We start from the raw sequence: 26,336 nt of genomic DNA on the forward strand, positions 1-26,336 counted from the left end.
TGTTAGGGGCAGATATCACGGTTTCCGGCAGAGAATTCCAGATCCTTGCTGATCTCACAGTGAAATAGTTTCTTCTGAGAGAAGATATTGCTCTTTGTAGAACAAGTTTTTTAGAATTTCCTCTAACACTATTCTTCTCCGACATGTTGGACCACAATGATTGGAAGTAATGAAAAATTAGCAGAAATCGAGTGGCATGTGGGTCTTGAAAACAACAGCGTTAATAACAGTTGTACTTACATAACAAATAAGATATTGGAAATAGCTACTAACACAATTCCACATAAAAACATAAGAATTAGGAAAAATGACCCACCATGGATGCACAACGGAATACGCAGACTAATAAGAATAAGGAAACGAGCACACAGAAAAGCAAAACATACTTTAGGCAAACACGTAACGCATGCGTAGACATCATCAGGAAAGTTAAAACTGACTATTATAACAAACTTACTAACTCGTTGAAAGACAAACCACTTAACTCCAGGGACTGGTGGAAAATAGCAAACAAATTTACTAATTTCTCTAACAAAGAATCCTATATACCTGTATTGATAGAAAATGATACACAATTTACTGATGATGCATCCAAAGCAAACTTACTCAATGATTATTTTGTCAAACAAGCACAGTTAGAAGACATCAACAAATTTCCTCCCCCTCTAACTAATGAACCCAATGAAACTCTTAATAATATTATACGTGTACTTACCATTGAAGATGTTAAAGATGCAATAAGTGCTCAGGTCCAGATATGATAAGTGCACAATTATTGATTGAAGGCGCAAATGAACTGTCTCGTCCACTATGTCAATTGTTCAACAAATCCTTACATTCATCTAATTACCCAGATGAATGGAAATTTGCAAATTTTATTCCAATCTTTAAAAAAGGCGCCAAAAGTAATGTTACAAATTATAGACCAATATCCCTCATCAGTATTTTAGGTAAATTGATGGAAAGATGTGTATCTAAATATGTATACAACTTTTTGCACAGAACTAACTTCTTCAGTAAGTCACAATCTGGTTTCATCCCTGGGGACTCCGCTGTTAACCAATTGATAATTATTGCGAACGCTATTAGTAAGGCTCTTGATAACTGGAAAGAAATACAGGTTATATTTTGCGATATCAGTAAAGCATTTGACAGGGTTTGGCATAAAGGCTTACTTAACAAACAGGAAAGGGCGGGAATTTCCGGAAAACTTCTTGACTGGTTCAAAATTATCTTTCAAACCAGGCGCGTAGCCAGGCGTACACCAGTACGCCCGGACTTCCACATCATTTTGTCAAGATGACATTTTTTTTCATTTTCAAACAAACAGATCTATTGTTTTGATAGTATGATATGAAAATGTTGAAATTCCTTTGGATGGTTTCCAACCAAACCCTATATTAACCTGTAATTAATGTAGGCCTGTTCATCGGCGTCTAGATTGTTTGACACTGTATCCGAACGTTTCCGGGTGTCTAAGAGATTATACATGTACATTGTATATGTCTGTTACGTCTTCAGCATCATGCGTCGGCTAAAGACATACGAGGACTGATTGATATGTTGTGAGCCTCATAATGAAAGATGCAAGGACTGGTCTCATTTGGTTAATTTATATCGACGAAGTAGCACTCTAAAGTAAGCAAGACCAGCGGTTTTTGCAAAATGTACAAAATCGGTGAAAGAGGGGTGATCTAATATTTGCATAAAACAGGTTTAACACCTAAGGATATCCATAATGATACGGTAGCAACACAAGGAAAAGATGCGCCTTCATATGCTACAGTGTAAAGGTGGGTGGCGGAATTTATGCGCGGCCGACCGAGCCTGGAAGGCCTGTCCATGTTGCAACCCGAGAAATGTTTAATAATTTTCATGATATTGTTATGACTGAAAGACGAGTACCAGAAATATATATAGCCAGTATGATTGGTATTTGACAAGAAGGATTACATTCCATTCTGACCGAGGATCTGGCAATGAGAAAACTTTCGGCCCGAAGGGTACCAAGACTTCTGACACTTGATCAGAAGCACATCATCGCATGCTAATATTAACCTTTTTGAGGAAGATCCTGCCCACTTTCTTCAGAGATTTGTCACTATGGATGACACATGGGTCCATCATTTTACCCCAGAGGCCAAACAACAATCGAAACAATGGAAGCACCCTGGCTCTCCCCCGCCAAAGAAGGCAAAGACTGTTCCATCAGCTGGGAAGGTTTCTCGGATGCGAATGGTACTCTGGTTTTATAGTATCTCCAAAAGGGACAAACAACCAACGGCACATACTACGCTTCACTTCTGAAGCAGTTACGGGAAAATATTAAACTTAAGCGGCGCGGAAAGCTCATTAAATGTGTGATATTCGATCAGGACAATGCTCCTGTTCACAAGTCTCTTATTCACATGGCTGCAATTGACGATTGTGGCTCTAAATTGATTGATCATCCGCCTTATTCACATGATCTCGCTCCGTTCTACTTTCATCTATTTCCAAAACTGAAAACAGCTACAGTATTTCAGGTACCCACTTTTAGTCCGACGATGACGTTAACAGCCAGGCCCTTAAACACCGCTGGCAAAAGTGTATAGATACTGAATGGAATTTTGTTGAAAAACAATACAATATGAGGCTCACAGCATATCAATCAGCCCTCGTACCTAAGATCAACCATACGTTTAGGTACACTGAGGAAACTGAAATATGTTCTTGATATAAACTCTCTACAGACTCTATATATATCTCATAAGACCAATATTAGAATATGCCGATATTGTTTGGGATGCACTACCACAATATCTTATAGACAAAATAGAGCAAGTTCAAATTGAAGCTGGCAGAATATATAGTGACAGGTGCTACAAAAATTGTTAACATAGAACTGTTATATAAAGAATATGCTGGGAAAAATGATCAGATCGAAGAAAAAAGCACAAAATTGTCCAATTTCACAAAATATTTCACAATAAAACACCAAACTATCTATGTTCCCGTGTACCTTCCTTACACTCAGATCTTCATGATTATAGAACCAGACAAGCTGATCAGCTCTTATCAGTTCAGACAAAAACAAATTATTATAAATCATCTTTCTTGCCGTCAGCTGTAAAATTATGGAACTCGGTACCTCCAGAAATTAGAAATAATCCTTCAATGACAAACTTAAAAAAAAAATCCTTAATAGAAATTTTACACGTCCTCCTTCATACAGAAACTATGGAAAACGTAAATTGCAAATTTTACACATGACGATACAGGATGGTCTTATATAGAGCATAACGATACAGGATGGTCTGACATAGAGTATGACGATACAAGATGGTCTGACACAGAACATGACGATACAGGATGGTCTGACATAAACGATACAAGATGGTCTGACGTAGACCATGACGATACAGGATGGTCTGACACATGGCATGGCGATACAAGATGGTCTGACATAGAGCATGACGATACAGGATGGTCTGACATAGAGCATGACGGTACAGGATGGTCTGACGTAGACCATAACGATACAGGATGGTCTGACACATGGCATGACGATACAAGATGGTCTGACACAGAACATGACGCTACAGGATGGTCTGACACATGGCATGGCGATACAAGATTGTCTGACATAGAGCATGACGATACAGGATGGTCTGACACATGGCATGACGATACAGGATGGTCTGACATAGACGTGACGATACAGGATGGTCTGACGTAGACCATAACGATACAAGATTGTCTGACACATGGCATGGCGATACAAGATGGTCTGACATAGAGCATGACGATACAGGATGGTCTGACGTATACCATGACGATACAGGATGGTCTGACGTAGAGCATGACGATACAGGATGGTCTGACGTAGACCATGACGATACAGGATGGTCTGACGTAGACCATAACGATACAGCATGATCTGACACAGAGCATGATGATACAGGATGGTCTGACATAGACCATGACGATATAGGATGGTCTGACATAGAGTATGACGATACAAGATGGTCTGACACAGAACATGACGATACAGGATGGTCTGACACAGAGCATGACGATACAGGATGGTCTGACACTGAGAATGACGATACAAGATGGTCTGACACTGAGAATGACGATACAGCATGGTTTGACACAGACGATACAGGATGGTCTGACATAGAGCATGACGATACAGGATGGTCTGACACTGAGAATGACGATACAAGATGGTCTGACACTGAGAATGACGATACAAGATGGTCTGACACATAGCATGGCGATACTTTTTTAGAAGACTTTGAAGAAATGATATCACATGGCGGCGGATTCAGGAACTCGAAGGTGAGCTTTCAAATGTGTTGGATTATTTTTTTTTTATTAAAAATTTGTCTCTAAAGGAGACACGAAGTCGATTTGTATGAAATCACAGTTATCTTTACAAAATTGGGTATTAAGATCGACGAGAAATTGTGATCGGAAATGGAAGTGACGTTGTCTGTAAATAAGGCTCAGAGTGTTATTTAGATAAGTTATACGTTAACATATGCTAAAGTAGGTAGCTTATCATCTAAATATTAAGTTAAAAAACACTTGCCTTAATATATGGTAAAAAATAAACAGAAATATTGGGAGTTATTACTGCTCCATATAACTAAAAATGATTTGCAAAGAAATGCATTCGTTTTGTAATAAACAAAAATAGAAAAAATATATATATAGACTGTGATTACAACTATACTTATTCAAGACGGTAATGTTGGATACATTTTTTCTAATTAAATGTATCCCTACACTTACCTCATGTATGTCAATATGACATAATTGGTATCAAAATAACAGTTAAGTTATAAACTATTATTGATTTCATATTTACATTAGCCTGTGAAAATTATTTACCAAGTTTTAGGGTACCACTTCACTAGAATGTTCATTGCGACTATCTGGTGATATAATTAGATAATCATTTATGTGATTATGATTTACTTTCATGTATCTATATATGGTGAAAAATAAAATAAATTGAAGTGGGTGCCAAATGTTGATCACACCTTTGTATATGTATGGTTGAGACATTTTACGATTTACGACTTTGGTTTGGAATGATAGCAAAGCATGTAGTACAAATGAACGGTATGGACTGCTTTTTGTAATAGTCTCTAGTTAGGACATTAATACTGAGGATTATCGTCGTTCTTATTTGCAGGATTAATCAATTACTGCTGATTAAGAGATTAAGGTAACTGTCGGTATCACTAAAGCATTAGCGACGTCAGTCTAAGACTAGTTACTAAGCTTAGAGCATGAATACCACATTAAGACATTTGTGATGTTATTGAAGACGAATACACTTTTACTATAAATGTCCTTTATATGATGTTAGAGAAATGTAATTCGATAAAATGAAACTAAATATACATGTATGTCAGATATCATGAAAGTCTTATTACAATTATGTCTGATAATAAAACTACAACTGCGGTACAAGATGAAAAATAATCTAACTGAAGTTAACTCCAAACTTTTTAAAATTTCACATTGTCTCAAATTGTTGGTCAGAATACCCCTTATCTACTGAGAAATAGAAATTATTTTGTCATTCCTAACTGTAGGCTTTCTAGTACGAATTCTTCCTTTTAACCTTCAGGTCTTTGTCTACATGGCATGAGCTAGATCAAACTAGATCTTCACATTCCTTGAACATATTCAAATATTGTATTACTCCAGATTTAAATACATTAAAATCTCCTTTTATTATGGTTTCATTAATATAATTCATGCGAAGTTAAGGTGCCAAAACAGTTCTCTCAAATATGATTAATGTCGAGTAAACCTGGTAGAAAATGCAGAATTCAGTGATGCTTGTGAAAATGCCTTTAATTATACAAAGGCGTTTACCTTTTCTTAGTCTCCAAAATTTAGATGCAGTTATTAAATTTGATACTGTATAAAATACTTTCTTCTGTACTTCCTTTGCTTTTGAATCTTCGGAGAACAAATGTTACAAAAATATTCAATTGATTTTGCCAAACGTTGTACCTTTGTACTTATTTGGGAAAGGGCTTTAATAATATTGCTATAACTTGTGCCCAATCCTGTTTGCTTTGATTTATGGCAATAAAAATCTGTTTAAATCAATCAATCAATTGTATCCAGTATAGTCTAATGACCTTCCCGTATTGTTAACCGTTAAAATGTAGGTTTGCTTTTGTATTGCGTCATACAACTTATGCAACTAGAACTGTAAATTAATGCTTGAATTTCAATTCGAAAATATTAATTATAATTCTGTTTCCGTTCATGAAAAAATATTCTCATTAGAGGTTATTGAGTATTTCAATAAGGTAAAATATCGAACACGAATATGGAACTATTGATTTGGTTTCTTTTGGTTTCTATTGTTTAACGTCCTATCAACACTATTGAATATCGCAAAGTTTGGTACAATGCCTGTAACAATAAGATTTATGATGTAGTTGGTGTGATATATTCGCGGGAAAATGTGTACTTTTTCTAAAACGTCACGTGGCCTGGTTGAGTGTTCAATGACGGAGACCACCGAAAAATGCTGGACGGTAGCGAGTGAAACAATGGGCTCTGTGGCGAGAACAGTTATGTCAGTGTTCATTTGGATCATTCACTGCAGGGCGGTACATTACACAGGGATTGTGTTGTTTTTTGGTAGGTATAAATATTGTTTAGAACTAGATCTACATCTGGTCTAAAATCAGGACAAGTCGCGATAAAGACTTCGTTTGATGGTCAGCGTTCTCTGAATAATGACCGTCCTCAGTTTGTCATGTATATCGGGGTTATTATGGTTTCATGTTAAATTTTTCATTCGCAAACCGAAAATTAAACATCATTGTACCAAAAAAAAGTGTTGTTCGATCGACTGATTCCTCACATCTGCAAAATGGCGTCCGGTTTATATTGATGGTGACGTCACGATACGAACGTCGCGTAATATCAAATGGCGCCAAATATATGAAAAGAGTGTGCCAACACGTGTTCCAAACAATTTTAATATTGATGCTAATCCCAAGACGTACATGTGACTTTTATATATGTATACTAATTCTTGTCGTCGACATTACGTGCATACCATAACAAAAAATACTACTATAATTAGCCTGTACCACTTACTGGAACGTTCCGGTTGGGTCGGTGCGAACCAGATATTTCCACAATTGTAATGCACAAGTTACTTTGGGGATGTGAATCAGCGTAACACACTAACACGTCGTTACCGTTACAGTGCTATGTATATACTGTATTATGCATGCATCAAAAGGTATATTTAGCTTTCAATTACGATTGTGTGTTTATTATCTTTATATTCTGTTCCGTTGACGATTCGTTGAATGATCTTGACACGTACCTGGACTGCCAAACATGTACCTGGGTTGCCAGACATGTACCAGGACTGACAGACATGTACCTGGACTGACAGACATGTATCTGGACTGCCAAACATGTACCTGGGTTGCCAGACATGTACCTGGACTGACAGACATGTACCTGGACTGACAGACATGTACCTGGACTGACAGACAGGTACCTGGACTGACAGACTTGTACCTGGACTGCCAAACATGTACCTGGACTGCCAAACATGTACCTGGGTTGTCAGACATGTACCAGGACTGACAGACATGTACCTGGACTGACAGACATATATCTGGACTGACAGACATGTACCTGGACTGACAGACTTGTACCTGGACTGCCAGATGCAGATTTTCAGTAATGAACACGTACTGTGACCATACACCGTTACATAATGATCAACACATGAAGGAGATAATATCGATTGCTGTCCTTTCCCCCAAAACTGGGAATAGACCATTGTGCATTGTTGATATTTCCCCTATATTTCGTGAAAAGGAGTGGGTCAGTGTGGCTTGTACAACGTGTTATATATACACTGAATGTATAATTATAGTCGGTTAGACAAAATCAAGTAATGGGCCGAGTCAGTAGGCGGATAAAACCTCTCTCGGTTTAGAGAGAAAAATGAATGGTTTGTATGAATTGATTATTATGGTAAATACGGTATTTATGCGGAAGTGTAGTTTTCCCAGCATGCAACTAAGCAACACGGGCGCATGCGTACTATCCGGCTGATGGTATAGTGAATGAAAATACGAGGATGAGCTCCAAAATTCCTCGTAAAGGTACCTAATGAAACATTATCATTGAGGGATCTTATTTGAGAGTAACACTGAAATATTTCTGAATTACATATTGTTATTTTTTCTTTCAGCGCTGGCCATCCAAAGCCGAAAAAAACGCTCTAAGGCTAAACCGCGGTTCAAGAATGATGATAAGTCAAAGAATATATCGTAAGTATTTCGCTAAATCACAAAAAGAAACATGTTTTGTGAGTAGTGTTGTTCGTGTCTTTGACAATTGTAATGTCAAGAAAAAAGATTTATAATACTGACAATGCCACCTGTCACCCATACATGACAGTGTTTATTTGTGACTCATTTCGTGCTCGGTGTCTACCCCAATATAAAATGCATACATGTGTGTATTATCGATTCAAACGGTGTCCAGAGTAACAAGTAAAGAGAGTGTGTTGATTGATCTAGTTTCCCGGTGGTATTCAAGTGTACTCGAGAAAGAATTACGTTGGGTACCAATAAGTCATCCAATTCCTATCTTCGAGTAGTGAATGCTTCCGTCATTCACTCGATGAAACACGTGTTGTTACATTCCATTTCAACAGCTGATGTAGAACATGTGGCGACTTGAGACATAGTAAACACAAAGATACAATACTGTTGTAAAACACAATGCTGTTGTAAACACAGTCAGTATGTTTTTAATAATTAAAGTTTGTTCATGTTGAAACAATATTAATAGCCACATTTTTGACAATAAACTAATTTAGCTGACTAAATGATTTAAATTATGTTATCATACTTGCACAGTTGAGATGGGTCATACAGTAGTTAAAGTGGGTTCTTGCTAAAGAACATATATATATGTAAAGCTTGAGACATGATCATTTGGCCATTGATAAAAGTAGACATATTTTCATGTCGTTAGCATTAGGCCTTGTGTTGTTTTAGCAGAAGCGAATAGGTAGGTGTATGCAGCTGTAGTAGGTTAGAGCATTCTTTTGCTGTCAAATGCTCCACATGTGATTAGCGATGTTATGAATTAGAAAAAAAATTATAATTAAAATACAATAAAATACACGGTAATTATCTGCCACAAAGCCACAATGTGAAACTACATATTCATTTCTGAAACACTTATTTCATTGTTTGCATGCATGTGTAATGCGCAGCACGTGTACCGCAGGGGCGCCACGTGTGTCGGACTGCTACCAAGTTTTTGCCCAGGGTTCGACTATCGCTTTCGCTTGCAGATTCCAAATACAAATGAGTTATCAGGCAATAAACCATATTTAGTAGTAAACTGGTGAGAAGGAAAAGAGACTCGTGATATAAAGTTCAACAATTTATTAACATTTGTAAAAATAACCAAGTACCAAAATAATACCGGCGAGGCACAGTGAGGTTTTTACAGAAATAAACATCTAGTCTAAATCATATGCCAACCATCGTTTAATAACAAATGAAATTATATGTAAAATAAATATGTTCTACCCCGAGTCTCAACTCTCAAGCATGTGGCATGTCCGGTCAGAATGAGGTTTCCATCAACCATCCCTCGCTTTACCGGTATAGAAACAGCCCGAGAGGCGGAAATATTCACTAGCCACTCCGCGAGTGCGCTGAAAACGGAATAATTCCTTCAAGCAACAACCTGACTTCCGACATGACACCGGCACACAAGACTCAAATTCAATCAAAGTAAACAAAGTTCTATACATCGAAAATACATCAAAATAATACACGTAAAAATGAAAATACATGTACGATAGTGGCAAATAATATCCAGCAGACAAACTAATATGAAATTTAGGAAAGGATAAGCGGCGATGAGCTAAATAATTTTACAGATTAAAATTCAACACAACTTACCCTGCTGACACCCGGACGAAAAGTGATTGACCCCACAGCAGCACGGGTATCTTACGTAACCGGATGTTACCATTTTCCGGAATGAGTCCAAAAATAAGTGAGCGGAACGCAACTGCGTTACACATGGGTGCTATGAAACAGCAACCTTAAGTAGTCATTGCCAAATTTCGCTAGAACAAATTCATTCGAGACTCTTGGGGGAATCAAAATGTCACTTATTTCAATGATAAATCCAGATGAGTTCAGGATGGGACCAGAAATTTTTTTCCCATAAGATGCTAACAACACACTAGACACTCTTGTCTCCTTCCACGAAGTATTTGCTTGTGATAAAGTAATATGATTTATGCTTTTATATATATGTTTGAAGACATTTCATGAGTTTAGATAAATCATAGAGAAACAACTTCGATCATACACAATGACCTGTTTTATCCCAGATAATTCCGAACTATTTTCTGTGTAAATTATTACGCTTGCTTCCTGGTTTGTGCCAGGGGAGGTTAATCATATACACTCTAGTTGATGTGACATTGGAAAGTCACCTCAAGTTCTTGGGTTGATAATAATGGCCCTCAGCCGTTGAATACTGTTTTTAGTCTCGGATTTTCCAATTAGAAATCGATAAGTGAAATCTCCGATTGTTTTTACAATTGATACTTAAAATGAAAGTAGAATACATCCGATTAGTTCGTCATTTCCGAGAAATTGGCCACACAAAAAAGGCCATGCTGGTTGTGTTGGTTGAGTATTTATGAGACGAAAGCTTGTTTTACGCAAGAGATTCTGATAGCAATAAAGAGGTGGCATGTTTTAAATCAGTCGATACTGAAATGCTTGCACAGAGTATGTAAAATGAACGTGCGATTCAACAAGTCACCGGCTGACCGGAACAGATAAGGGAGGCCAATTCATCAGGAACAAATTAAATTTCCAAGACAAGTCTTTTTCTAAAGAAAGTTGGCAGAATTCTAATTAGGATACAGATTAGCTATTACACGGAGAGAGAAAAAAGCAGTAAATTGAGTACAATTTATAAACTTAGGAACCAAAATAAACTGGGACAGTAATTCACAGGAATCATATTTATAGGGAATCGCGATGTGGTTTATCAAGAAACATAACGGACATCACAGATTAATCTATCTAAGAATTAGACTTAATCATAGTATGCCAATTCAAATGAGGTTTAAAAACATAGCTGTAAATCAAAACTTTAACCCAACCACAGCCTGTTTAAAGTAAATAGAATAACTTAAAATTACATAGGATCACCATTAGTAAAACATTCAGGAATGCACTTAAAAAACAATAAAAACGTTTAATTATTACATGCCGTTTTATATTTATAAATAAAATATTTGCTTTTCTTCTATATTTCAATCCCTCATGCTTAGCACCTATGAGTGGCCTCGACACTTTGATATATATATTATGGCCAAGAGTGAAGTAAATTGTATAAATTGACCTTGATTATAAACAATAACTAGTATCTTTGTTGGATGACTTTTTTGGCAGCTTTCTATTTCCAGTGTCAACATTTTTCACATCAGTCATAACTTCACCATGACCTGATTTATAAGTTTCTGATTTAGAAAGAACACTTTATTGTAGGGATGGTATTTTAAATTTGCCACCTTTTTCAATATTTCAGTAATTAATCCAATGTCACAATACATAAAAAATTATTGCAATATATTGTCAAAGTGAAATGGGACAGGATGAAAAACTAAACAAGATTAACACTGTCAAATGGAAAATTTTGGAATATTTTGGAAGATATGAAATCTTTCTGGTCATAACAGTTGTCTGACTTAGTTTAAAGTCCAGTCTGTGTATCTCCAATCGATCCCAGTGTTTGTTACCCACCTGAATCACATGTCAAGTGTGATAGAATTGCATGCTCACAGGTGTAAGACATATTTGTTGTTCCACAGAATACTTGACAACTGTACATGTTGGACAGGCGCTAATTTCAAAAAACTTACCTTCAACCTTATTTTGTGAATGAAATAATCCTAAATGGTATGTTTTCCTTTTATTCACAAAGAAAGAAACTAGTAAGAAACAATTCCGTTATCCGTAAGTATTTGATCTGTCTGCCAGAATTCAGAAGTTAAACATGCCTTATTATAGAATCTGACTGACGACAATAATGCATTTCATAAAATTTAGATGGAAAAGGAATGAATAATTTATGTAATTGATATGTATTATTGGGTTATTATAATCAATCTATCTGATCAGAAAGGTAACTGATTCCTGATAATGGGTTATAAGGTGTCAACATCCATGATTGTTTCCAAAACAAGAAGTGCAAGTTCTACTTTCATTTTCACCTAAGAGAAAATGGAAAACTTCTTACCAGTCATTTAAACAGAAATTTCGATAAATTTAAAAGTAAAAGTACAAGTTTATTTATGTTATGCCTTTTTTTTGTGTTTCTATATAAACAGAAAAAAAAGCTGTATTTGAAAATGATATAATCACAATTTATCATTACCGTCCAAACAAAATACCATGATTACCAGTATTGTCGATATTGTTGCACACCCCTACTATAATGCATTAAGTATCCTCTGGTTTGTTGTTTCTCTCATTTAGAAGTTTCCTTACAAGTATACTGTTATACATGCATGTAAGTGTGCATAGTTTCACTTTAAATCTGACATTCAATTTCCGTTTCTGGATGAAAATACATGTCTCGCTTTCAGATCAGGAATTAATTTTGAGTTGGTTTTAAAAATTAAGTGACTTTCATCAAATCCCTCAAGTCTTTCAGCAAAGTCTTTTTTTGCGTAGTATTTGGATTATTAAGTGACATTTTGTAAACATGCCGCGAGCCCTTCACATGTGTTCAATTTGATCTAGGTAATAGAAGAAGTCGATGTGCATAAATGCTTATAACGGGCGATTCAGATGCAGATCAAATGACACGACTTCACTTAGACTGTCCATGTACTTGCACACCTTGTCCTTACAAAACAAATGATAAAACTATGTGATTACTCACTGTAATGTCTTGAATTTGACCAGATAATAAATAAATGCCTGTATTAACATGATATTTTTGGGTTGTATTTGTTTTAACCCAAATTGGGAAAATACAGACTGAAATGGGGAAAATAGAGTGTCAATTTTCAATTTATAAGATGAGTCCATATGTACTGGACCTTTATTTCCTTGCAAAAAACCTGTACATTTCCGATTGATCTAGTGCCAATAGTGATGGGAGATTTGGTTGGAATGTTTCTAATTGGCAACATTAATTCATAATTTGTAAAAACAAAAACCAGTAATATATTAAAGACAATGTTTAACTCTCAATGACTAACAGTAAAATTATTTTTTTGTCAGAATTAATATAAACAATTTCTCTGACCTATGTCCCTTTGCAAGCTTTTAAGTGTGAGATAGTGCATATGGACTGGTAATTATATATAATAAGTGACATTTTGTCAGACGTATGACGACCCTACTTGTAATTTTGTGTGATTTTTTGCTTTGTTGATTTCCTTGTCTCTCTTCCATCAAAACTAATTTATAAGTTATATTCTATCTTTTGCTTAATGACATCAAAAAGTCCTAGGTCTGCTTGTGCCAGTCTTGGTGGTGGCATGCAAGCCAGCAGCAAATTACTTTCGTTTACTAAATATAAGCACATTAAATCAAAGATGTCTGTCAAATAAACAATGAAGTTTTAACCATCTACAATGAAAATTTATGAATATTGAAGGAAATCTTAGGCATATTTTTGCTTTTTTGGCCACTTCACTAGCTAGTTGGAGATGAGATATTTAAACATTACAGGTTGCACATGCACACTGACAGTTGATCATGATCACAGACGATTTATGAGTGGTGAAATCAATTCCACAATAATGATGATATTAGTGGCTGGACTTAGGGGAGATAATTACATCACGTACACAGCTGGTAAAGAAAAAAGTGATCATGATTTGATACATTTTTTTCTGAAAACTCATTTTGTATACCATTGTGTGTAATCATAAATTATATTAGTATTATTCATGATATGGCATAGATTTTTTTCTGAGAAGTTAAGGCTTATGATACTGGATAATGTACATTCATCAGTTGATTTAAGTGTTTCACTTTGTTTGTATTTTCTTTAAATATTGAAAGCTCTCGTTACCGACTGATCAATCTAGGAAACAATGAAACTGTCATTGTTCACTTATTATTCACTAAAGAAACAGAGCAAAATGCAAGTAGTTAAAAATTTGAGAATGTTTTCTATCTATCAGAATTTAATGCATTATATTCAGTGGTGTGGAACTGATCCCAAGTGTTGTCCTTTATTTTGGTGTATTGTATAGCTATAGCCCTAAGAAGATAAGTACTGTATTTACACCAGCTGCCTATAACCTTATTTTTCTGAGACATAAGATGGGCACATTTATTTTTAAGCTGTGAAAAGGCTGCTTCCCTCACTAATCTACAGATAGCATCTTCAGTTTTTTAGCCGAGAACTGTTCCAAACAATTGAAAAATACACTCGTTCAAATTGATAAAGCTCAGCTTGTCTGTTTAAAAAATCTGGTAAAGTAAATATTGTTGAAGCTAATTGAAGCAAATATGACATTATAGCCTAAGATAATTTAAACAAATTCAACATTCTTTGTAACAGGGTCCAGCAATAACTTTTTACAGCACTTATCCATCGGAATGAGGGCTTGGTAAAAAGTACTCGTCCAGATTAAGAATTCACTAGTCTGGAAAATTAACATGCAGAAACCAAGTGTTTTTCTAATGTTCGTGCTTGTTAGAACTTAAAACTAGTCAATTGCAAGATAAAAAGAACATCCAATGATAGAACTAAGTGAAAACATCACAAAATAAGCTAACTTTCTTAAGAAATTGTAAGTTTTTTTCAATGAATTAATATTAAACATAATGCTGACTAAAGAAAATATATAACAAGGACAAATCTGCTGGTCCAACTGACAAGTTGACATTAAAAATCATTGGTGTTAGCGCCATGGAAATCTGCTTGTCCAGACGAGTGCTTTTGTCGGGCCCTGATTATAATCACAATGAAATTAGATGAATTTATAAAGTACATTAACTGCTGATACAGGATGACGTTCTAATACGCATATTGACAAATATATTGATTTAGTTAATGTTAACTGATTAATTTTTGAACAGACACTCAAACAATTTAAGTGTGTTTTGTATCATATTGGTGTGTCCAAAGAGTGCTTACATATGTGATCCTTGGGACAAGACCTTTCCATTGGTACTACATTTGTGGACCTGCTGACCTTGGCTCTGACCTTTGACCTACTTTTTAAAAACATTAACCTTGGACATAGTATGTTATCTGTATATATATATATGTATGAGATAGGAATTTTATATTCTACATGTGTACATGTGTTCCTGTGACAAAGCCTTTCTATATATGTGGACCTGCTTACCTTGACTATGACCTTTAACCTACGTTTAAAAAACTTATTCCAAATTTGAATATAACCCACTCAGTGATGTTGTCTTCTGAAAACTGTTCTTCAGTAATAGTAAGCTGATGTATGTATACTTGTACTGTCTTATCAGCAAATGTTGCTTTGTTTTGTTTTCAAAACTTCACAGATCGTATCATCTCCCCAAGTACACAGGTCTAGATCTATAACTCACAAGAAGGATTTACAGGCAGGAGTTGCCTTTGAACTGTTTTACGATTTGTTACATTTTGTAACTCTAAAAAAGTTGTTCAACTGGAAAAAGATTCATTGGAGCCTGTTTATATTTTATTTTCAATCACAATGTCGACATCCTGTGGTAATTTAGAATTGTTTGAACTTGCATTGATGGCTTTGGGCTATTCGATTGGGTCAGCATGAGCAAGTAAATATTGTGGCTGCGTATAATTAATTGCCTTATAGACAAGTGCTATTACAAGTTTTCCTGCAAATCTTATGTTTTCTTTTGAATAATTAACAATCCAATTCAATTAGATTTGACTGGTTGTGGTCACAGTTACTAACAGTATGTTTCAATTTCGGGCCACAGTAACTAACAATATGTTTCATTTTTGGGCCGTTCTTTTGAACACAAATTAGAATTGTCTGGCACACCAATGATGATGATATTGTTTCCTGTCCTGCTATTGTACTTTGTAACTAGTACTGGTGGTTTAATTTGTAAGGCAGGTATTTTAAGGTCAAATGCAGTCATTAGATTTCATGAAATGATAAAAAAAAATCACCTGTTCTAACCATTAAAAGCAGACAATTCTGATGAAACTCTTTACAGTGAAGTAGCATCTTGAGGTTGAAGCAGATGCTGCCAGTAAGCCCTGATAAATGTAATTGAGGAAAAAGGTGGAGAAGGGAAGTATGGTCTGTTTAAAGAGTTAATAATATAAAGATATGTCAAGCTGAGCAGAGTTAAACCCTAAATCTCAACTAAATATAAGCTGTTATACCTTTCTGGGTTACATCTCGGTGAATCATCACTTGAACTTACTATAGTAATTCACCATACTGGTCAAGGAAATATTCAACACAAATTTATGTAAATGCCACCTGTATAATGTACAGATGTAGCTGGCTGTGAACACATGCTGGTTGGTGTAAGTTCTCCCAGGATAGTGACTTTATTGATCTATACGATTAGTATAGATTAGTACTACTACTAACCTCTGTAGCCTCACCAGTAGACAGAGATCTAGAAATTAATTTTAGATTATTGAACTTTGTCATTGACAGTCTTTGGAACACAGGTTCCATGTAGTACAGCAATGATGGCAGACTATAATTTCTACAGGGATACAAGCTAGTACTCTGTTATAGTGACAGCAAAGTCTTCAGATCATGGAGATGATACATATTATATTGGTTGGAGACTCCAGTACTTGCTGTTAACTAGGATATGTCCTGGTAGAGGCTGGTATCCATCATCTCATTATCACCCAATTTTCAAACACGTGTTAATAATAGTCCAGTCCCAAATCATGGCTGTTTTGTTTACAGAGGTGGATATGACCTGTATAGCCATTCTCTTGAATCCTTAGTCTGCTTGCATTGGTACATGTGTATGTTAATCAGTTATATGATCACTACCTATAGGAGTTGTTTATGTTGACATTTTACAAGACAAGGACAGTACTTAAGGTTGAAGCAGTCACCGTGTGTTGATGGTGGACCTAGGTTAGGTCTAACATGATGACTACGGTATTTGCCCACAGCTGCTTTAACTAAACAAAATTCTGAACTTATATGAATAGAATCTAAAAATATAATAAATAATTAACACTACATATACACATTATCTGCATGTAGTTGTTTTGGCTGCCTGACGACCTGTTCTCCATATCCCTTGAGGTATGTGACTATAAATAATATACAGTAAATATTACATACAGAGTTGATGGTAGGAGGATCACAAGGGATGGGTTTGATTGACAGGACCAGTGGTGTGAATCACCCTGTGCTGTAATAAGTTGTGTAGCGTATAGTAAAGACTGGTGTGCTCATTGGAAAATAGCATATCCATCTTCAGTCCATCACATGGTTCAGTCATAAAACTTCTCCTCAGGTTAATTACTAACAACACTACTTGCCTCATTGCCAAAAACTTAGCCAGAGCGACAGAAATGTTTAGTTATTCAAGCCTGGGAAGTTTGGCATTTTTCTGCAAAAATATATTGAGAGTTACTTCCCTTGGTCCATGGTTTTACTTTGCCTTAGTGATATATACAGTGCTTTATCTGTTGTAAACAAGTGCACCTGTAAGTGTTGAATGACTGGCAACAGTGACCAGGTGTCACTTGATCATGATATATTCAGCATTGTATCAAGATATTAGTGTTACCTACACTAGGCAGTCTGTCTAACATTAAACACCAAGGATATCACAGCCTCACAGGCATATAACTGTATGTAGATCTATGCCTTCATCTCAATCTTTACATATAAGGGAGATAACCATTTTGACTTAGGTTTACATTAGAAATCTTATGTTGTGAATTTAGTAGTGTACTGAAATCTGTGTATGTGTGTGGTTATTATATAAATTTGAGATGAGTTAGAGATTGAGTGTATATATGTTCTGGTCAGATCTCTTTTCCCAGAATGAATTTGAAAGCAATGTCTGTTTATTTTTTTCTGGACAAAAATTATGTTTCATCTTCTTCACTATGCTGGGGGATTAAGTAGAGGGTAAAAAAATGATTTTAATTAAGTTAAGTTCAGTTGTTAGGTAGAAGAGTGATCACCTGATCAGCATTAGAAGAGGAATGAAAATTTTAAAGGGACTTTGTTTTGTTTTTTAGTCTGGTACAGCATACTTATCATGGTTAATTACAGCTTATCAAAACCTTAAATCTACAAGTATACAGGTCGATCAGCTGCAATCCTTCCCACATTTTATATTCCTGATGGATAATGACATGGTATTGTAATAAAAGATAAATAGGCTTCTCAATAAAGGTATTTCCAGTTGTTATATATAGTACTACAAATCTATGTGTGTAATAGCTGGTATCACCAGTAGACAGGAAGATGCTTTTGTTTTGTAAAGTTAAACTTAAACAGCAAATAATAGGGATGGTTCACCCTGTGTGACATATATGTATTTGTCAGAGATGTGAACAGTTCTTCCATCAGTAGTATTGGTTACATCATACATTGTATTAAAACACGCTCTTTTGTAGCTTGGGAATGTTAAGTCATGGAAGAGGGAAGTATATGTTTACTTAAATATAAGATTACAGTTAAACTTATGGTATATTTATTTACAAGATCTGAGGGTTGACTTGATACACTTATCTGTTTTACCCTGCCAATGTTGTAGTGAAATAATTTTCATTTTTTCTTGCTTAATGTGTTGTTTATAAAAGATGTATAGCTATGCTAGGAAACAGCCTTATGCACCAATACTCCAGACACACCCCTGTCCCTATGCAGGATTTTTACCAGGGCTGTCAAGATGGAAAACATATGGCAGGTGAGAAATGTTTTGTATTTTATCAACTGTTATATACAGCTGGTCACAATGCTTCACCGTGCAGATCCAGTGGTAGTCCATCTCCACTCTAATACTTCGACTGCTCTGGTTGAGATGGTAACTTGTAGCCATTTAAAATGTATGTCTTTTAGGTAAATATGTACCTGTTTGTATTTATTTGTTATAGTGACTGTGGGAGGGCCTGTTTACAGATGTAACAGATCAGGCATCATAAAAGTTTAGTGTGATGTAGTGTATTCAATGTATTGGTCTGGAAGGAGACATAAATACTTGTAGGTAACAGCTGGAGACTGTCTTGATGTTCCCTATGTGTTGTATTACTCCTACAGGATATTTAGGCAAATCATTGTACTGCACAGTTTTATTTAGGGTGATTTAATGATTTTCGGGTAAAAAACAGTTTTGAGTTGCTGAAGAAAAAAAAACAGTATTTTTTGTGAAAGTTTTATTATAAATGGCATAAAAAATTATGTTCAAATTCTTTCGAAACCTGGTCAGTGTTTATACCAGTCTGGAATACTAGTAGGAAATATTTCGGTCGTGTTTTGATATACTACATCTGTGTAAAAGATAGGAGATCTATCGATGTATTTCTGCAGCATCAGAAGAAATATTGATAATATCAAAGAAAGAAAACATTTCTGATTGGCTCTCTTCTGTATACTATACATCAAACAGTCATTAGACTACCTTGTTCCTCGGATACCCTTTGGCATTGCATATTTAACACATTTAGGTCAGACCATGGTGTGTGTACTGGTATATATTGATATTTAGGAAAGACTTTCACGCATTTGCACACACTAAGTATAGTGTGAAAATTAAAAATGTATGACAGAATAAAGCTATAGCTATATGATATATCGATGTCTTGGGGGGAAATATTATTTGAAAATATTTTTACATGTACAGAATAACTGAGTGTGGGTGCATTAAATGGAATTAAGTCTTTCTGATATGTGTAATACAGAAATTCTACAAGTCCATGAAAATTCTATGATTAATAACTGATATGATACAGGTGTATAAGACTATAGTACAGATCTGTAAAATTACATAATGATATACTACTTCTGGATCTGTAGTTGTTTCAGATGCTGAGATATCTAGGTGGGTTATTTTTACTGTAGCATCAGGTCATGCCATTTGGCCGTTAAGTTGGTGGCAGCAGGCCAGATGTAAAATGTTTTCAATCAATAGACAGCACTTGTCAAGTTTTCGGGTGTGAATGGACATTTTCTTAAATCATTCTACTGTCAGTCTGTATACACTTGGCTAGCTACAGCTAAATCAATAAAACTTTATCATGTATCTTAGTGGTAGAATTGATTTTAAATTGTTTGTGTATGTCATGAAATACCCAGGGTAGAGATTTTATAAAGAATCTTTGAAATGTGTTCTGAACATTTTAATGCATGATCATTGATTTCTACAAATTCACATCCACTAACCTCCATGGTAACTTCAAAACTAATATAAAAAGATAACACATTTAGTTGTAAAACTCATCTCCCAAGAATTCCATGAATATTGATTCTGTGAAAATTCAACATGTTGTTAGATTTGAAATGAAACTGAAGTGAAACAATTAAAGCAGCCCACAAGACATGTAGGAGTACTAGTATAATCTATAGTTTTGAGATCTCAAGTTTCTACAGTCCAGTGTAATAGTGCTTCAAAAGTAGCCATAGCAATTACTAGGTAAATTGATACCATCCATTTCATATATGTAACAGATTGAGAGATATGTCACCAGCTACTGTCAAGAATAAAAGAAATTTGTACCAATGAATTGTTTAAAATATATTTAAAGAATTCACTGCCTAATTTGTAGGTGTCTGGAACAAACAGTTGATATATTTCCCTGAACTTAATCAATAATACTAGATTCTAGTATAGTGAGATCAGATGCAGTGATCAGACCTATTGAAAGTGACCTAAACAAAAATCCTTACAGCTCCAGTAAATACTGAAAACATAAGTCAGAAAGTTTGCTCCATGTGTAGCCTGTGTATAAAATTATAACATGTGCACTCTTAACTTGTTTTGAAAATGCATATTTGTCACACAGGTTAATTTACTCTAGGTGTGAGGCAGGGTGCAGACATATAGACTCACAATTATGTTACTTTAAAAAAAAAATCAAGTTTTGTGGTGTAACAGATAAACTTATAACTTGTACATATATCGGGACCTATATGGAAGTAATAACTTCAAAGACGATGAAGGCACTAGCTAGCCGCAGTGTTTGTAGAAAAACATCAGTGTACTATAATCAATAAGCATTTTACTTCTAGTGTTTTCTCAGACAAAGTCGACGTCATCGCCAATTAATATCAATAAATACAATTGAAATAAATCACATTTCTACCACTAATATATTGGTTGCCAAAACATTTTGTAAGAAACTAAATTAAATGTTAATTTCTTCTACTGTTTTGTCCTAGATTGGAGACTGTTTCTATCACTGCCGTAATTATATTACAGCCAGCTTTTCTTTCAACAGTTTATTTCTATATCTACTGAACAGTCATCTTTGACCTGTAAAATTTGAAAATTTCCAGAAATGGATGTAACTGGATCTTTATGTGTCTGTTGGCTGGAAATGTGAGGATTTTGCTCAATTATTTCAGACAATGTATGAAATATGGAATACCAGACTGTTACAACTGTCACTTTGTGAATTGTTTTGTTTTGAGGATTTCCAGACATCAGTAATACATGCAAGTTAAATTCTATGCCAATATCTTTGCTTATATTGTGGTCTTTTTGGAAGAATTTTAAAGAAGTGTTTGTAGCCAGAGATGCGTGACTAGATCGTCTCCAATGGATTAATGTGTAGGTACAAAAAGTATATACTTTTCCCATCTACATAATCAATATTGTTATATATTTGGTCATATATATATATAGCGTGGACAGAGAGGAAGATTGATTCTTAGGATCAAGGATAGCTGGAACTCCGGGTCTGCTCTATGACTTGATAAATATATCCTTGTCTAGAAGAGTTCCATAGATAACCATTCCGGCTGACAACTGCCATATGATTCACCAAATGCAATCAATTCTCTCTACATAATAATGACACATCAGGTCCAATCAGATACCTGTTACCATCTATACCTCTGTATATAAATATAAAGAAAATATAACAAACAAATGAAACATAGAAAAACTAAGAGAGTACATATATAATTGTGTCCGTACTCTCATTTGGATGTGAATGGAAGTAATCACAATGTCTTTAAAAAAGACTTAAGTTTAGATAAAATTTGAAATGATTTAAAAAATGTGCTTCCACACATATGAAGTCTATTATCATGTAACACATTCATGCTCCAGACCTGTCTCCACAACCCCATGTAGTCAATTATTTAAGTGATACATTCATGTTCCAGACCTGTCTCCACAACCCCTATGTAGTCCATTATGTGATACATTCATGTTCCAGACCTGTCTCCACAACCCCCATGTAGTCCATTATGTGATACATTCATGCTCCAGACCTGTCTCCACAACCCCCATGTAGTCCATTATGTGATACATTCATGTTCCAGACCTGTCTCCACAACCCCCATGTAGTCCATTATGTGATACATTCATGCTCCAGACCTGTCTCCACAACCCCCATGTAGTCCATTATGTGATACATTCATGTTCCAGACCTGTCTCCCCACCCCTATGTAGTCCATTATGTAATACATTCATGCTCCAGACCTGTCTCCACAACCCCATGTAGTCCATTATGTGATACATTCATGCTCCAGACCTGTCTCCACAACCCCCATGTAGTCCATTATGTGATACATTCATGTTCCAGACCTGTCTCCACAACCCCCATGTAGTCCATTATGTGATACATTCATGCTCCAGACCCGTCTCCACAACCCCCATGTAGTCCATTATGTGATACATTCATGTTCCAGACCTGTCTCCCCACCCCTATGTAGTCCATTATGTAATACATTCATGCTCCAGACCTGTCTCCACAACCCCCATGTAGTCCATTATGTGATACATTCATGCTCCAGACCTGTCTCCCTACCCCCATGTAGTCCATTATGCCATACATTCATGCTCCAGACCTGTCTCCACAACCCCATGTAGTCCATTATGTGATACATTCATGCTCCAGACTTATCTCCACAACCCCATGTAGACCATTATGTGATACATTCATGCTCCAGACCTGTCTCCACAACCCCCATGTAGTCCATTATGTGATACATTCATGCTCCAGACCTGTCTCCACAACCCCATGTAGTCCATTATGTGATACATTCATGCTCCAGACCTGTCTCCCCACCCCATGTAGTCCATTATGTGATACATTCATGTTCCAGACCTGTCTCCCCTCCCCATGTAGTCCATTATGTGATACATTCATGCTCCAGACCTGTCTCCCCACCCCATGTAGTCCATTATGTGATACATTCATGTTCCAGACCTGTCTCCCCACCCCCATGTAGTCCATTATGTGATCCATTCATGCTCCAGACATGTCTCCCCACCCCATGTAGTCCATTATGTGATCCATTCATGCTCCAGACCTGTCTCCCTACCCCCATGTAGTCCATTATGTGATACATTCATGTTCCAGACCTGTCTCCCCACCCCCATGTAGTCCATTATGTGATACATTCATGCTCCAGACCTGTCTCCACAACCCCCATGTAGTCCATTATGTGATCCATTCATGCTCCAGACTTATCTCCACAACCCCATGTAGTCCATTATGTGATACATTCATGTTCCAGACCTGTCTCCCCTCCCCATGTAGTCCATTATGTGATACATTCATGCTCCAGACCTGTCTCCCCACCCCATGTAGTCCATTATGTGATACATTCATGTTCCAGACCTGTCTCCCCACCCCTATGTAGTCCATTATGTGATACATTCATGCTCCAGACCCGTCTCCACAACCCCCATGTAGTCCATTATGTGATACATTCATGCTCCAGACCTGTCTCCCTACCCCCATGTAGTCCATTATGTGACACATTCATGTTCCAGACCTGTCTCCCCACCCCCATGTAGTCCATTATGTGATACATTCATGCTCCAGACCTGTCTCCACAACCCCCATGTAGTCCATTATGTGATCCATTCATGCTCCAGACTTATCTCCACAACCCCATGTAGTCCATTATGTGATACATTCATGCTCCAGACCTGTCTCCCCACCCCATGTAGTCCATTATGTGATACATTCATGCTCCAGACTTATCTCCACAACCCCATGTAGTCCATTATGTGATCCATTCATGCTCCAGACCTGTCTCCCCACCCCATGTAGTCCATTATGTGATACATTCATGCTCCAGACCTGTCTCCACAACCCCCATGTAGTCCATTATGTGATACATTCATGCTCCAGACTTATCTCCACAACCCCATGTAGTCCATTATGTGATCCATTCATGCTCCAGACCTGTCTCCACAACCCCCATGTAGTCCATTATGTGATCCATTCATGCTCCAGACCTGTCTCCCTACCCCCATGTAGTCCATTATGTGATACATTCATGCTCCAGACCTGTCTTCACAACCCCCATGTAGTCCATTATGTGATACATTCATGCTCCAGACCTGTCTCCACAACCCCCATGTAGTCCATTATGTGATACATTCATGTTCCAGACCTGTCTCCCTACCCCCATGTAGTCCATTATGTGATACATTCATGCTCCAGACCTGTCTCCACAACCCCCATGTAGTCCATTATGTCATACATTCATGCTCCAGACCTGTCTCCACAACCCCCATGTAGTCCATTATGTGATACATTCATGTTCCAGACCTGTCTCCCCTGCGTACCCCCATGTAGTCCATTATGTGATACATTCATGCTCCAGACCTGTCTCCCCACCCCTATGTAGTCCATTATGTAATACATTCATGCTCCAGACCTGTCTCCACAACCCCATGTAGTCCATTATGTGATACATTCATGCTCCAGACCTATCTCCACAACCCCCATGTAGTCCATTATGTGATACATTCATGTTCCAGACCTGTCTCCACAACCCCCATGTAGTCCATTATGTGATACATTCATGCTCCAGACCCGTCTCCACAACCCCCATGTAGTCCATTATGTGATACATTCATGCTCCAGACCTGTCTCCCCTACGTACCCCCATGTAGTCCATTATGTGATACATTCATGCTCCAAACCCGTCTCCACAACCCCATGTAGTCCATTATGTCATACATTCATGCTCCAGACCTGTCTCCACAACCCCCATGTAGTCCATTATGTGATACATTCATGCTCCAGACCTGTCTCCCCTGCGTACCCCCATGTAGTCCATTATGTGATACATTCATGCTCCAAACCCGTCTCCACAACCCCACGTAGTCCATGATGTCATACATTCATGCTCCAGACCTGTCTCCACAACCCCCATGTAGTCCATTATGTGATACATTCATGCTCCAGACCTGTCTCCCCTGCGTACCCCCATGTAGTCCATTATGTGATACATTCATGCTCCAAACCCGTCTCCACAACCCCATGTAGTCCATTATGTCATACATTCATGCTACAGACCTGTCTCCACAACCCCCATGTAGTCCATTATGTGATACATTCATGCTTCAGTCCTGTCTAACCCCCCCCCCCCATCCATTCTGTAAGTCATTTTAAATGCTTTAGATCTACCTCTCCCAGCCCAATGAGACAGCCATTTTCTCCACCCCTTCCCCACCCACACCCTACAGACTTGTATTACAGACATTGAAGTCTCCTCCATGCTAACCCAATTACTTCTTTTCAATCCTCTTCCCCCAACACCCATTGCTTTCACTTTCTACACATAAATAAGTGAAAGCTTGCCAGGAATCAATATGTAGTGCTCGTTTCAGTGTCTCTTCATTCTTGGGTCATGTCACTGCTATCAATTTATCTTGGTTGGACCAATCCTCTTTGGAAGCCTTTGATCATTGTTAGAAACAACTTGGACCATGCAATTTGAAATCTTTATTTTTTTCCCCAATAAAAACATTGGTCACATATCTTACTCATGACATGTCATTTGCTGAAGGAGATCTGCACAACATTCAGTTGAATCCGTCAAACGACCATCTTTGTTAAGCTACTCTAGATCTCTGTTCTAAGCATCATTTCAACTCCTTGAGCGTTTTTGCTATATATTTTAACTTTATTAAGCGACCCTCTGTTTACGCGACCAGCGGTCACAGTTTTTTTTATTCCAGTGATAACAATATAATAACTCTCGAATAAAACGACCAGAAGTCTCCAAAAAGCCTTCCATTACCATTTTTCGCCTTAATACCACCCAAGCAGTTTTACTTTTCGTGAAAAAAGATGGGAGAGGAGGGGAAGAGATGGTATAA

General features: G+C 36.7%; 1 protein-coding gene across 1 annotated transcript in view; it reads left to right on the plus strand.

The window, feature by feature from the left end:
- Nucleotides 1-8,065: 8,065 nt before the first annotated feature.
- The window catches only part of LOC117330357 (SRSF protein kinase 3-like), an 80,647-nt gene continuing 62,376 nt past the window's right edge, over nt 8,066-26,336 (plus strand). Inside the window, exons 1-2 of the mRNA XM_033888577.1 lie at nt 8,066-8,156; nt 8,246-8,324. Coding sequence (XP_033744468.1) covers nt 8,132-8,156; nt 8,246-8,324 — 104 coding nt within the window. The 5' untranslated portion in view covers nt 8,066-8,131. The remainder of the gene's footprint in view (nt 8,157-8,245; nt 8,325-26,336) is intronic.

The sequence above is a fragment of the Pecten maximus genome, chromosome 7 (genome assembly GCF_902652985.1).
Source record: "Pecten maximus chromosome 7, xPecMax1.1, whole genome shotgun sequence".
In the NCBI taxonomy this organism is placed as follows: domain Eukaryota; kingdom Metazoa; phylum Mollusca; class Bivalvia; order Pectinida; family Pectinidae; genus Pecten; species Pecten maximus.